Source organism: Orycteropus afer, unplaced genomic scaffold (assembly GCF_000298275.1).
Source record: "Orycteropus afer afer isolate SDZICR_OR568_19922 unplaced genomic scaffold, OryAfe1.0 scaffold00045, whole genome shotgun sequence".
Taxonomy (NCBI): Eukaryota; Metazoa; Chordata; class Mammalia; order Tubulidentata; family Orycteropodidae; genus Orycteropus; species Orycteropus afer.
Window position 1 is genome coordinate 10,195,431 of NW_006921632.1, and position 16,044 is coordinate 10,211,474.

Consider the following 16,044-nt stretch of genomic DNA (forward strand, 5'->3'; position numbering starts at 1 on the left):
TGATACCACCTTGGAAAACCAAGGAGAGGTCACTGTGAGTTAGATCCGACTCGATGGCAGTGAGTTTTTTGTAGATAAAATGTTATTAAACACTGCCAACCTCATTCATTTACATATTGTCTATGTCTGCTTTTATGCTACAACAACAAAGTTGAATGCTGGTGACAGAGACCCTATGACTTAAAATATTTACCATCTGGCCCTTTACACAAGTATTTTGCTGACATTAGACTCACCATGGAGAAACTTAAAATATAAATGATATTATATGTATCTCCAGAGAAACCAAACTCACTGCCGTCAAGTCGATTCTGACTCAGCGACCTCTCCTTGGGTTTCTAAGGCAGCATCTCTGCAGAAGTAAATTGTCCAGACTTCTTCCTTCTGATAGACACACACACACACACACACACACACACACACATATGGCATTACCTGTATTCAATCAGTTAAATCAGAATGTGGAGTAGGGCTTTGGGAGTTGGTCCAACAACCAGGTTTATTTAATTTATTTTTTAAAAAACATCCTAGATGAATATAATGTGCAGCCAGAGTTGAGCAACAGTAATAGATGAATCTCTGCCCTTGAGATGTATATAGTTTATTGAGGAGAGAGAAACTTACAAAGATTAATAAAAGTACATACAGCTATAATGGTAATATTTACAAAATCCCAAGGGAGCACTGCATAGGGACCATTTTACCTCATTAGGGAAGTTTTCATAAAGTTGCCCAGTAATGTATCAGACAGTGTTTCTGTGCTATTCATAAGGTTTTCCCTGGCCAACTTTTGAGAAGTGGATGGCCTCCTCCCTCTTCCTAGTCTGTCATAGTCTATAAGCTGCATTTGAAACATGTGCACCATGTGCAACTCTGCTGGTGTATGAAATACCAGTGGCACAGCCTCCAGCCTCACAGCAATGTACAAGCCCCATAGGATGACAAACTGACAGACAAGTTTGACTCCCTTAGCTATTGGAAACCTCTGTGCCCTCCCCTTACCTAATTCCTGCTTGAAGCCTGCTATTTTGTGGTGCCTTGCCACTCTCTCCCTTTCCTGGCTATAGGGGGCTTGGGGCATTGCCTTGCCTCCTGCCCCTTTTCCCCTGGATATCCTGCCACTCCAGAGGTCCCTGGCCTCTCCTGCTCCCTCCTTTTCCTGGTTCTAGGGGGCTTGGGGCCTAGCCTTGCCTCCTGCCCCTTTATACCTGGATATCCTGCTAGTCCTGTGATAGGCTGATGACACAACTTTGCTTGCTGACTGAAAATGAGGATGACTTGAGGCACTTACTGATGAAGATTGAAGAATGCAGTCTGCAGTATATATTATATCTCAATATAAAGAAAACAAAAATCCTTACAACTAGTCCTATAATTAACATTTTGATAAATGGAGGAAAGATTGAAATTGTCAAAGACTTCACATTGCTCGGTTCTACAATCGATGCCAATGGAAGCAGCAGTCAGAACATCAGATGACATAAAGCGCTGGGGAAGTCATCTGCAAAGGACCTCTTTTAAGCGCTGAAGAGCAAAGATGTCTCCTTGAGGCCTAAGGTGTGCCTGACACAAGTTATGGTATTTTCAGTTGCCTCATATGAGGTGAGAGCTAGACAGTGAATAAGGAAGACCCAAGAAGAATTGATGCTTCTGAGCTGTGGTGTTGATGAATAATGCTGAAAGTACCGTGGACTGCTAAAAGAACTAACAGGTCTGTCCTGGAGGAAGTGCAGCCAGAATGCTCCTTGGAGGCGAGAATGGCCAGACTTCATCTCACATACTTTGGCCATGTTGTCAGAAAGGACCATTCCTGGAGAAGGGTGTCATGCTTGGTAAAGTGGAGGGTCAGCGAAAGAGGGGAAGGTCCTCAATGAGATGGATTGACATGGTGGCAGCGGCAAGGGGCTCAAGTATAGCAAGAATCATGGAACTGGTTCAGGACTGTGAGGTGTTTCGTTCTGCTGTGCATAGGGTCACTATGAGTCGGAGATGACTCAATGGCACCTAACAAAGGGAAGTTTTCAAAGGAGCTCTGCTCCCATAGTGCCTAAGGCACTTGACTGCTAACTGGAAGGTTGGTAGTTCAAGCCTACCAGACATTCTGTGAGGCAATCTACTTCTGTAAAGATTTACCTCCTCAGAAACCTTGTGGGGGTCATTTTGAGTTCAAATTGACTCCATGACAGTGAGAGTTTTTTGAGGGAAGTTTTCAAGGTACTTTGATGGTGCAGTGGTTAAGTACTTGGCTATTAACTGAAAGGTTGGTGGTGTGAACCCACTGGCTGCTTCCCCATAGAAAATACCTGGTGATCTGCTGTCAAAAAGATAACAGCCTAGGAAAGCTTATGGGGCAGTTCCAATCTGTCCTATAGGATCACTATGTGTCCGAATAACTTGATGGCATACAAACAACAAGGAAGCTTTCACAAGAGGAATAGATAAACAAAATTTTGAAGGATTAATCCACTGGCTTAAAAGATCCACTGGGATGTGGTGGTGAGAGAAAGAGAAGTAGTTACAAGCAGAAAAAACAGCTTATGCAAAGGCAGGTAGACATGAAAGACCATGGCCCATTCAAGAATGACCAGAGGCTCAGTGTGACCAGAACACAGGGGAAGATAAGAATCAAGTCACAGAATATCAAACCAAAACCAAAGCTATTGCTGTACAGTCAAGTCTGATTTATAGAAACTCTATAGGACAGAGTAGAACTACCCCAGAGGGTTTCCAAGGCTGTAATCTTCATGAAAGCAGACTGCCACATCTTTCTCCCATGGAGTAATTGGTGGATTCAAACCACCGACCTTTTCATTAGCAAGTGCTTAAGCACTGTGCAGCAGGGGCTTCTTATAGGGTTTTATACCAGAGAAATAGGGGCCAAACCGATAATGGCTTTTGTATGTTTGGATAAGAAGTTTGGAATTTATTGTGTTGACTATGGGGATGCATGGAAAATTGAGGTTTTCTAGGCATCAGATTTTATACCTTTGAAATAACGTATTAGCTCAGATTGTTGCCAGGAACAGTATAGCTCTAAAATATAGGTTCCTGGAATGTGTCAGTTACTCTTTTGATATCTTCAGGGCTGGAAACATAGTTGGGGTTATGTGCATAACACGATCCCTGTAGCAGTGGGTCACTGTCATCTCCTGTAGTTGCTCCATTTCTCTTAATAGTACAACTGAGGTCAGTGTTACCTTGTGGGTTCACCACAGGGCTTTGAGAAAGCAAACTTATGGAGGAGAAATATCCTGTATGATCAATGTACCAAGGCCCTTAGTAAACAGTATTACATGATGATATAATACTAGTAAAATACTTTATATTCTGTGTAGAAAGGTCCTATAAAATGGGGACAGTTTTCTTGTAAAAATTCACATTCCTCACAATAAATACTTTCAAAATTAATATTCTTCACATTTAATACCTATGATATTTTAGCATCTGTAAGTCTTTATACTCAAAATTTGGTGTACGGATTACTATAGTAAATCTTCAGTATTATATCGTATTTTACTATTTTAAAACTTCTCATCTATATCAGTTCTCTACATTATAATTTCATCTCTGTTCAGACGTTACTGGGCTTGCTATATCTCTACTTGTATCCTTAATAAACTACAATATAAAGTTATTGGTTTTATATCCCTATGTGAAGTCATTCAAATACTGGTGTGTACTGAATACACTGTTGATCTCTTGGAGGGTCTCCCCAAGTGTACAGACTAGCTGGTGAATCAAAAAATGAGTCCCAATGATCAAAGCTTTTGAGATACTAAGGCAGCCCAATCTGTACATTCTGATTCATTTCATCAAATACAGATAGATGAATGCACTGGAAATTTCAAAAGATATTTTGAATGATGCAAGTTGAAATAGACCTCTTTGAAACTCTAGCAAGAACTGTTGGAAAAAACTCACATGATTTCTGTCATTTGAACATCAAGCATTCTTATTTAAGGAGGTGTTCTGAATGTTTTTAAAATGGTATACAATTAGTAACTATTCCTCCCTCCACCAAAAAAAAATTAGAGAGAAACTCTAGAATATGACCCTATTGACCCCTCAATCCTACTTTTTCTCCTCAGACATTGATGAATGTGCCGAGGGGCGCCATTACTGTCGTGAGAATACAATGTGTGTCAATACCCCAGGTTCTTTCATGTGCATCTGTAAAACTGGATACATCAGAATTGATGATTATTCATGTACAGGTAAGTGAAGGCTATTTACTTCTTTTAAAAAAGTTAAAAAAAAAAAAGATTTTTTTAATGAGTATTCTAAAAATACTCCCTTAAATAAAAAAGCATGTCTTAAGGAAAAGGGTATCTTCTTGATCTGGTAGTTAATTCTGAAGCTGTTCTAAGGAAAGGAATATGTATTTGTTCTTGATAAATTTCATATTTACTATTAGGAACAAAGAAAAACTTAAGAACTAGATTAAAATTATAGTAAAGTTATACTTTAAAATTATTTATACTCAAAACATATGTTAAGTACTTTGGCAAATCTGAGAAATAAGCCCTAAACTAGATTTCCTTTGTATTACAGTAGATTTTTGAATAGATTAATAATGACATATATCATGTTACAATGGGTTTTAGTTTTTTGGTTTATTTTTTAGAAATAGGTCCTTGGGGTACTAGGAATTGGAAATATTAAAGAGAACTGAGATTCTTCACACCTTTGAAAAGTATATTGGGCGACTACACAAAAGAGGTTCTGCTTATGGTTGTTTTGTGAAATACCACTCCTTTCAGTACAATTCATAGTCCTGCTCAGGGAGGTGTTGAGGGTCAGTGGTGCCTGAAGTTAGATCTAGGATAAGCAGCTTATTCATTTCATAGTCTATAGGTTCCTTCCTGTAGAATATAAAAAAAAATAGTGATTGAAGAGTTGCTTGAAGATTATGGGATTTGAGGAAATGTGGATGTGCAATAGAACATTCCTTTGGACTTTTATGTTTTGTTTTGCATCTTAAATTGTTTTTTTAAATAGGTACAACATCAAAGTAACACATTTAAGGAAAACATGTGGAATCATAAAACTGAAGAACACCTAAAAACATTATTCTTAACACTTTTTACATTATCTCCAACTTTATAATTTTTATCAGATGAATGTATAAACAATACCTAGATTTTTCCAGGGAAAGACAGTAACAGTCTGCAGTGAAAATGTGCATCTACAATAAAGTTGTCATTTCATTTCTATGTTTTAACGTGCCTACTTCTACATCTTTATTATGGTGACCACACTGTATACTAATTGATATCCTATTTGTCAGTAAGAGCAGGGGGAAGGACTTTCCTATAAAATCATACATGATATTTACATAAAAACAAATGATGGAAATCAAATATAAACAGAAGTGTCCACAATCTATGTTGCATAACCAAAGATATCTGAAGTTAGAAACATATTTAATACAGAAATGCCAATAGATTTCCAAGTTTCTGCTTTTTTGTTAGTTTATCCTAAATCTTTCACATCATAGGAACCATCCTTCACTTTTTCGTGCACTTTTTCTTTTTTAAATCACATTGAATGGCAGAGTGTCTTGAATGAAAACTCTTTTTTCTTCAGTTAGATATGCATTCAACATCAAGACAGGATTAAAAAAGAGTAAATCTTAATAAATAAAAGCAGAATAGAAATGCAAAGTGTACTGTATTAGTGGTATCAATTAGCCTGAGTTAGAGTTTAATGGCTAACAACAACAAAAGCAATCTAAGATATAAACTATTTTATCTTAGTGATATTTCACCATGTGCTCATTAAAAATAAGAGTGCTGGTAATTTTCAAGGAGTCTGCTGACTCTTTGGGATTAGATACTTAAAAAGTTTTTGTATATTTTTATATTCCTAGTCATATTTTTATATTTCTTATGTGCTTTAAAAGTGTTAAAGGTTTTAAGTAAGAGTGTATGGCACATAGTTTGGTCTACTGTTGAATGATGATTGTTTCTTCAGGGTAGGATATTTTCAAGAGATTCATTTCCATTCTGTCTGTTGCTTGTAAATCCCCAGGATGGTTTAGCATTCATCCACGTGGAGAATCTTCTGCTTTGGCTTTTGCATCTCCCAGTGCATTTCCCTTCCAAATAAATTCCCACAAATTACTGTTTATTTTTGACTAGTTAGGGAGAATTTTCCTTTAGGATTCCAAAGTATCTAATGATAGAAATACCAGCCACTTTGTGGAAGGAAGACTGGGTGCTCTGCTTCCTTAAAGATTTATCACCTAAATCTTTAAGTGATTTAAAGGGGGAGGGGGACGTTTGCTATGAATTAGAATCAACTCCATGGCAGTGAGGATTTTTATTTTTTGTTTTTGTTTTAATGATGTAAATGAAGTATCCCTTTGCAGGAATGCTGTTGTTGTTGTTGATATGTGCCATCAAGTCGGACTCGACTCATAGCAACCCCACCCCTCCTTGGGTTTCTGAGGCAGTATCACTACAGAAGTAGATTGCCCCATGTTGCTTCCAAGGAGTGGCTGGTGGGTTTGAACCACCAGCCTCTGATTAGCAGTCAAGTGCCTTAGGCACTATGCTACCAGAGCTCCAGGAAGGCCAAAATCATTTTAAGAAAAGCTGTTCAGGCCATGCTTTTTGTGCCTATGGAATAAGCTAAGAACTTCAAGACCTGGCAGATAATGGAATGTGTTTTCTTAAAGAAGCACCAGCTTTTCCAACTAGCACCACTAATTTCTATGCTGTCACTTAAAGAAGAGAGACTTTCTTGCTCTTAAATTTCCTGTCTGCTAAGACTAAGTCTACAAATTTGAGAATTTCTGTAATACACACTGGTTGCATTTTATAGGGAATATGAGTAAATTTTATTATGCGGAGCAGATTCAGGTGAAAAGTTATCTTTATAATAAACTGTATGTAGGGTTGGCATATGTCAGCATTTAGTAAAGGAAATAAATGTTTAAATTTTACTTCTTTAGAACTTTCTTTCCTAATTTGATATTAACTTTTACACAAAAGAATTGCTTTGTCAGAAGCCTTGAAGAAATGGCTCCTCTCATAGAGGTTTTCCTTGTACTGATGGTGTCTGGGCTGTACCATCTCAAGAACTCATACAAGACCAGAGTGGGACCTTGTTTCTTTGATAAGATTGGAACTTATTTTCTTTCAATTCTTATAAGAGACATCCACAGATTTGCAGTAGAAGGCTTTCCAGAATAAAAATCCAGCACCACTAATGAGCCTTTCTCTGAGGTTGGTGGCTGAGCCCTTGGAGTTCAGAATTTAGTTTGCTTCTGCCCTTCTTTCCTGTTGAATAGCGCCCCCTGAATAAAACACTACAAAGTGACTCAACACTGTACCCAGTTGCTTTCTCCATCTGAAAATTAATCATAGGCATTCTAATTTAAAGACGAATCCAAGAGCAATACACGTGACTTTATGGTCAGGAGCTTTGATCAATAAAAGAAACCTTTTTTACTTTTATAACCCTGTGGCTCTGGCATAGAAATTATGTATGCTACAGAGTAATTACCTTCTGTAAGTGGTAGAATTGCAGATTTTTCCTTTCCCTTTCAGATGATGACAATTTATGTTTCCTCCATGATCATAAATTTTGGAGATGGAAGAATTCTTTAAGAAAATCTAGTTCAATTCCTTCATTTTCACAAATGAGGAAACTGAGGCTCAAATTGATTACTTGCCTTAACCAAGGTCACACAATTAGTAAGAGGCAAAATGGGTGCCATAAGACAAGCCTGCTTATTCTCAGTTCTTATGCTATTCACCATCTGTCTAATTTGCAACTGTATAAAAATAAGTAAAGGAAAAAGATTCATATTTTATGTAGAAATACATTATTCAATTTATAATGTTCAGTAATTAAACTGACTTTCATATAGATTATTCCAGTTCATTAGCTTCAACTCTAAGAGGAATTTTTCCTCAACAGATTTTATAATAATAATCTTAAATCAGAAATCAGCAATACAAATATAAATCACTGTTATCTGGCCTTCTAACTATTAGACAGTTACACAAATGACTCAGCTGTACATTTGCACAAATGATGCAGCACTTCATACACTTCTAAGCTCATTAAAATAATTTTCCTCCTAATGAGGGTATTATTTTTCTCTCCTAATTAATACGTCACGACTTTCCTTCTCTTCACATCCTTTTCTGTACTCATAGAGGAAAGCCTAGGTATATATAAAGGGAGAAGGAAGGAGAGGGAAAAAGGAAAGGAAGGAAAAGAGTTGGATTCACCTGAGCCATAATGTTGGAAGCCCATTCATTATTATCTCTGTTTGCAAAAATAACTTAATTTTTATAATAATAAAGTTTCTAGATTATTTATTGGGACTAATGGACCCACCAGCCACTCCTCGGAAGGAAGGTTGGGCAATCCTACTTCCGTAGTGATACTGCCTCGGAAACCCAAGGAGGGGTCGCTATGAGTCAGGGCTGACTCGACGGCACATAACAGCAACAACAACAATGGCTTTCTTGGATCACTCACAGAACCATTAATTAAATTGGAAAAATCTTTAGTTTTACTGGGCATCTCCTCTTGGAACTGATCTTGTGTAACAGACAAGGAATAAAAATCTCTGGGAACAAAAATGGAACCAGGAAAGGTAGATTTTGGAATTATCAAAGGATAAAGATATTCTGAGTGAAGAGATACTCATTTCAAACTTAAGAACTTAAACTGATTATTCTGATAAAAAAGGGACTTCTGATTCTTCGTCTATGTTGATAATCTAGTTATCTAAATAACCTTCTGTGGATCAGAGAATGGGAAGGGGTGGATAATGGTCTTGCCTACATTTGATCCTTTAAGCCGTGGTTCTTAAATGAGGATGATTTTGCCCTGTTCTCCCAGAGGTCATTTGACCATGTCTGGAGACATTTTTGGCTATAATAACTTATGCAGTATGTTACTGTCATCTGGTGGATATAGGTCAGGGATGCCACTAAGCATCTTATAATGCACAGGACAACCTCACTCAACAAAGAATTATATGGCCCAGAGTACCAATAGTGCTGCTGTTGAGAATCCCTGCTTTAGAATCACTCATGCAAAATTGTAAGATGCATAGTTCCATTTTAGCTTTCCCTCTTCCTCTTCCATTAGGCCCATAGGGATGTCTTCCCTTATGTACTTCTCTAATTTTTTATGGTACCTAGTGCCCTTTTATTGTCTTGTTGCCTTGTCTTGTTATGTGCCATTGAGTTGGCCCCAACTCATAGCGACCCCTCCTTGGGTTTCCAAGGCAGTATCACTATGGATGTCGATTGCTCAACCTTCCTTCTGAGGAGTGGCTGGTGGATTTGAACTGTCAGCCTTCTGGTTAGCAGTCAAGTGCCTTAGGCACTACACTACCAGAGCTCCTTTTATTGTCCTTTGACTACAAAATCTGTCTTTTCTCCTCAAAAAATGTGTTCTTAGTTTAACCCAGAGGAATAATTCTCCAATGGTAAACTTTGAGGCCTCAGCCAAGGAGGCTGAGGGAATTTCTCAGGCCTTTCAAATTTTATATTCTGTTGCTTGTTCAATATGTTTCTCCTGACCCTGCCTCCTTTTATTACTCCAGTGCCTTCTGATCCTGGCATTCATCTTTGTCACATATCACAGGAGCTCCGTCAAGTGTGTGAGCACACAGGGACTGTACTAGATACTTGCATTTTGTTGTCATTAAACAAAGAACCTGCTGTAGCATTCCCCAAGGAGTTTTCACTTCTGCAAGTACTTAACTTTTTATAGCTATTGAATGTTCCTAGTACTTAGATTTTATTATCTTATTCTTGTGGTCACTTGTTTCTCTCTAACATGGCCAGTATTGATTTTTTGTTTTGTTTTCATCACCACTAGCATCCTGTTTGTCATACTCGTTTGGTTTGGTGATTATTGAGACATAGTTATGGCTTTTATTATAGTATTAACTTTTTGTCATGTTTCTTTATTACTCTTGGTTTCCTAGCATTTCATGGAGTTTGGGCATGCTGTTTTCATGCACAAAAGGTTTCAGAGAACTATTTACTACTGGACAATGAAAGCAATGATTTTTAAACAGGTTGTAACCCATGCATGCCTGTTCCTGTGTGTTTCTTTAAAGATGCATGTAAACAGTGCTAGAAAAGGTAATTTCCTTAAAATCTAAAGAAATAATATTTTGGAAACGCCATGATAACATTATTTCTTTATATCATGTCTTCTTCCAGCAAGAATTTAAACTGAAGCTGGTCACATATGTATGGATTTACAGTAACCTCATTAAAACCAAACCAAACTCATTGCCATCGAGTCCTAGCAATCCTCATTGTGTTTCTAAGGCTGTAAATCTTTATGGAAGCAGACTGCATGGTCTTTCTACTGCTGAACAGTTGATGAGTTCAAACCAGGGACCTTCTTGTTAGCAACCAAATGCCTTAACCACTATGCCACCAGAGCTCCCTAGTTAACTTCAACTATTAAATGAGAGCTCTTGAGGAATTTGTCAAAGCCACAATTACTTGCCCTGAAATAATCTTTAATCTTTAAACCTTCAATCAAAACTATCCCCTGAGGTCTTCTTTGAAGCAAAAAAAAAAATAGTTTATCTTACTTAGGAAAGTACCTCTGCTTTGATCATTGTGCTCTTTTAAAAGAAGTGTCTATGTGAGATCAAATTGACCATAACAATGCAAAAAGTTGGATGAAAAGGGAAATATAGGGGGCAGTGAATTTCAGATAATGGTGGTGGAATTATTTGAAAACTGATAATAAGAATATTAGCTCAACTTGAAGAATGTAAATAATGTCCCTGAAGTGTACATGTAAAAATGTGAATATGAGGTATTTTGGGTTGTATATACTTTCACCAAAATAAAAACATTCAAAAAAGAAATCATAAGTACAGACACGACAGATGAATCGGGGTGTGTGTGTGGGGGGTACCATAACAATTACTGTTATGTACATGGTAAGGAAATAGACTGGGGCAGTGTCAGAGAGGAGAGGGAAGCACAGAGCGGAGGAACTGATGGAGCAGGCGGTGAGAAATATGCATATCCGCTTTAACAAAACGTTCCTACGTTAGCAAGTTTATTTTAGTTGTAAAATACCTTTTATTTTTCATCTGGGCATATTATCTTTAGTATAACGACTAACACAGAATTTAGACAAACTATTCTTTTGTGTTCTTGGGACCCTTTCACTGGGGCACTTTTGTCTGGTTACTTTTTAATTTCCATCAAATGGATAGCTTGTTTGAGCAAGAGATGCAATATATTGTTGTTTATTCAACAGTACTTATTCCGCACCTGTGAGCAGGAGCTGAGAAGAAAGAAGGGAAACTTTGGTGTTATTGAATAGCACTGTCCCTGGACATTAGAAAAGCTTTGGAGGGTTTGTTCTTTGGAGGGTGGGGAAGGCTCCTGTTGTTCTTGTGAATGAGTGTTAGATTGCGATACCCCAGGAGTTGGATAGATGCAACCAAAACCCTACTGTGGATACTAATCTTCCCAGAGCAGAGAATATGGCCTCTATAGAATCAGTCATTCTGGTCAGTTCTCAAGGGAGGATTTCATGAGCCTGGGTGCTTTTATGTAGATTTCTAAAGAATCACAATGAGATACTCCGATAATCCTACCATCTGGCCACTAGTTGCTTTGACTATTGGAAAAGATTTTTGCATTTTTATGAACTACTCCAAATTTTCATTCCTAGAATCAGCATTGCAAAATACAACAAAATTGTGGTATGTGTCTCCTTATTATAAAACATGAAAATCAGTTGTTAGGTTTGAAAATTTGAAATATGATCCCTAAAGCTAACAGATGCCTTATTCATTTCCTGTAGTTGATTACATATTATTATGCTGTTCAGTTATTATTGAGTATTTGAAGATATAAACATGATCACAAAAGCAAATTAAAATACCAAACCTCGGGACTCAAAGAATTAATGATGAAAAGCTATTTTAAAACAATCAGGGAAATATCTCTAGAAAAGTGTATCCAATAACTACCAGGAGGGGTTAATGTTTAGAAAACTTTGGGAAACATTTAGAAAACTTGTAGAGAACAGAAATGGGACAGACATGTCTGTACAGTCAGTGAGGAGGCCAAGGCAATGTGCTTATCTTTTTTTCTGAAACACATGTGCGTGCATACAATTAGCAGTCAGCTCAAAATGGAACAGACTCAAAGACTCTGGGAGCTGGAATTGCCTTTTTAAAGATGAAAAGGACTCTGTGTTATCTGAATCTGTCAGTGAGTAGGGGGAGCACACTAGCTCCAATGTAGCGGTTTATGTACCCTTTATGCAGCCTCTCAGCATAACCATCATATCCATGTACAACCTCCAGCCCAGCCATGACTTGATCATCAGAGCTCCCAGTGGCATGTGTCCATGTAAGCCAGCCTTTCTGCAAGCTCACCCAAGCACTGAGAGGCTGGGAGCTGCCTCATTAGCAAGCCTCACTTGCTTTGACTTGGTTAGTCAGGAAACCCTAATTCACCTTTGTCCCAAATGGATGTATTATTTGAGTTTTATTTTGAGATTTTTATATGAAAAGCATAGAGTTGAAAACTCACATAGGGGAATAAAAAGATTATAAGGAGTGTAATAATAGTGGTGTCTTGGCAACAGACACCTGTAGAAGATAGGATTACAGAAGTTTCAGCTCAACAGATGCCTTTCATTTCATTTCTTGATTGTTGGCTTTGACAGCCTAGCCAGAATGAAAGTTTGACCTTTATGCGTCCTCACTGTTTGAGGGCCCCATGGAACAGAGTTGATCTGTAATGCTGCTGATCCAGTCTTACAGTAGATGTATAATCTCCCAGTGACATTCTATCTTCCTGATGCTCTTCTTTCCCCCCCAGCCCTTGCTGCCTCTGCAGTGTCACATCCAGGTCAAGAGATTTGGGCTCTTGAGGGTGAGGTTCTTCGTCCAAGTCAAGAGCTTTGTCTATCTTGTGTGCCTTTGCTAGGGTGAGGTAGGGAACTGCCCTGAGTGCTGGGACCAAGTCTTCTGCTGCCTGTGTCTTGCTACCTATTTTTGTCATTGTGATTAGCACTTCATATAACTTCTGATACCAAAGAAGAAAAAGAAGTTCCCTTTTGCCTAAACAAAACTCTTTTTTATCAAGAGGAATGCCATTGTATCATAGTTATCTATTGCTGCATAGTAAATCATCCAAAATGTAGCAGCCTAAACCACAAATACTTATTATCTCACAGTGCCTGTGGGTCAGGAATCAGGGAAAGGCTTAGCTGGGTCCTTTGCTTCTCTTTCAAGTTGTCCTGCAGGGCTGCAGAAAGATTCATTTCCAATCTCACCTATGTGATTACTGACAGAATTCAGTACCTTAAGGGCTGTTGGATTGAAGGCTGCAGTTCCTCACTGGCTGTTGATCATAGGCTGCCCTGAAAGTCTTCCAGCAGGATGAAGGTCACCATCTTTTGCAGTAGTCTTATTTTTGCTGTAGTCTGGTAGCATAGTGCCTAAGGCACTTAACTGCTAACCAGAAGGCTGGCAGTTCAAACCCAACCAATCACTCCTTGGAAGGAAGGTTGGGCAATCTACTTTCATAGTGACACTGCCTCAGCAACCCAAGGAGGTGTTGCTATGAGTCGGGGCCAATTTGACGGCACATAACAACAACAACAACAACAGCAATGTTAGTTAGAAGTAAGTCACTAGGTCCAGCCCCCACTAAAGAGGAGAGGATTACACAAGGATGTGAAAACCAGGAGGTGAGGATCATTGGGGGCCATCTTAGAGGCTACCTACCACAGGTATTGAATATTATATGCAGTTAACCTAATCACTTCAGCAAGTACTGATAAACAGTACCAGGTTGAAGAATAAGGACAGAGAGAATAGTAAACATGGGTTGCATGAGAACTGTGTGTGGGTCTGAACTCATGTCCCAGATTTTTTTCACTTTTCTCTGTACCAACACTTAGATATAGGAACATGGTAAGGTTATTGTCCCATGTAATAGATGGAGATAGTGTAAATCAATCATTACAATACAATGTGGTACATTTTGTGAAAGAGAAATGTGCAGAGAGCTGTAGAAAGCCCAAAAGAAATAGTCACCAATCTGGTTTAAGCCTCGTATGGACAAACTTGGAAAAAAGTTGTGGCAATTTGCTTCCATAGAGATTTATAGCCTTGGAAACCCCATGTGGCAGCTCTACTCTGTCCTATGTCGTTGTTGTTGTTATGTGCCATTGAGTCAGACCCTACTTATAGTGACCCCTCTTTGGGTTTCTGAGGCGGTATCACTAAGGAAGTAGATTGCCCAAACTTCTTTCTGAGTAGTGGCTGGTGGGTTTGAGCCACCCCCTTCTGGTTAGCAGTCAAGTGCCTTAGGCACTAATTACCAAATAAGCTAGAATCCACTCAGCAGCAGACAGGTTATTTTTTTGGGGGGTGGTGGTGATGGTGGTTTATGGGCATGTTGAATCACTGTGTGACATTTAAATTGAGATTTTTAAGAATGAATAGACATTTAAGAAGGAGTTTTGGTGGTGCTGTGGTTAAAGCATTTGGCAGCCAACCAAAAAGGTCAGTGGTTTTGAACCCACCAGTTGCTCCACAGAAGAAAGATGAGGCAGTCTGCTTCCATAAAGATTTACAGCCTCAGAAACCCTATGGGGCATTTCTACTCTGTCCTATAGTGTCAATATGAGTCAAAATTGACTTCATGGTAATGTTTTTTTTTTTTTTTCTCGGCTTAGACATTTTAGCAGAAGAAGTCCAGACATTTTCAAGAAGAACTATAGCTACAAAAGCATAGGGTATGGGCAGGTATATAATGGCAAGTTTAGTATGAATAGAATTATAAGAAATAAGGCCAGAAAGTCCTGTAGAAAATAAAACACATTTTATATTTTCTGAAACATTTCAGTCATTTTGTGCACATTCTAATTAAGCTGTGCACATTGACAGTGGCACTGTTTTATTTTTATCTTTTTTTTTTAATGTGAAGATTTGTTATGAAATTTATGATACATCTAACAATCAGTGCTGGCTTTGAATCAAGATGTTAAGGTGTCTCATTTCCAAAACGACAAAAGCTTTGTCGATATTCTTGAAACTTCATTAAAGCAAATTTTCAATGTGGCCTAATGAGAACTGATTTTAGAATTTTACTAGAATGGAGCCATAACCATTAAGTCATTGCCTGTGAGGCATTTAAAAATAAATTTTCATATACATGCCCAGTGGGTGTGGGGAAATAGAAGAACAGCAAAAAAATATGACAGAAACAGCCAAGAGGTTCATAGAGCCTCTTCTTCAGTTTGTCCAATTCACACTCTAATCTATTCTTTGTCCCTCTCCTCTCCAGGAATATTTTGTGGCATTTTAGCTTGTGGATTATAGTGCATTCAGATCACTGGGATTTGAGTCCTTCCTCTATGATCTAGCAGCTCTGGACTTGAGCAACTTAGCCTAACCTCTCTTACCTTCATTTCTTCATCTTTAAAATGGAATAAATTACTTATGGTTTTAATTTTAGAATTAAATTAAATGCAACATGTAATTAGCATAACTGGCACAGAGTAAGTACTCAATATGTAATAGTTACTATTTTTCAATTTGTGCCTGGCCAAATAAGGGCTGCCAAAGATGTGGATGTGTTTGAACTTGTTACCCTACATGGCTAAGGGAATTTTGGAGCTGTGGTTAAGGTTAAAAGTCTTGAAATGAGGAGAGTACCCTGAATTATCCAGGTGAGACCAAGTAATTACAAACCAAAAAAAAAAACCAAACTCTCTGCCATTGAGTCAATTCTGACTCATAATAACCCCCTTTGGGTTTCCGAAGCAGTAAATCTTTACAGAAGTAGATTGCCCAGTCTTCCTTCCATGGAGTGGCTGGTGGATTTGAACTGCCAACCTTCTGGTTAGCAGTCAAATGCCTCAGGTGCTATGCCACCGGAGCTCCTTAATGTAATCACCAAAATCCAAACCAAACTCACTGCCATCAAGTCGCTTCCAACTTATAGCAATTCCTCCTTGGGTTTCCAAGGCAGTATCTCTATGGAAGTAGATTGCCCAATCTTC

At 38.2% G+C, this 16,044-nt stretch overlaps 1 protein-coding gene across 1 annotated transcript in view; it reads left to right on the forward strand.

The window, feature by feature from the left end:
• The window catches only part of NELL2 (neural EGFL like 2), a 628,280-nt gene that overhangs the window by 375,751 nt on the left and 236,485 nt on the right, over positions 1–16,044 (forward strand). The window contains exon 14 of the mRNA XM_007937919.2: positions 4,089–4,214. Within this exon, the coding sequence (XP_007936110.1) occupies positions 4,089–4,214 (126 nt within the window). The remainder of the gene's footprint in view (positions 1–4,088; positions 4,215–16,044) is intronic.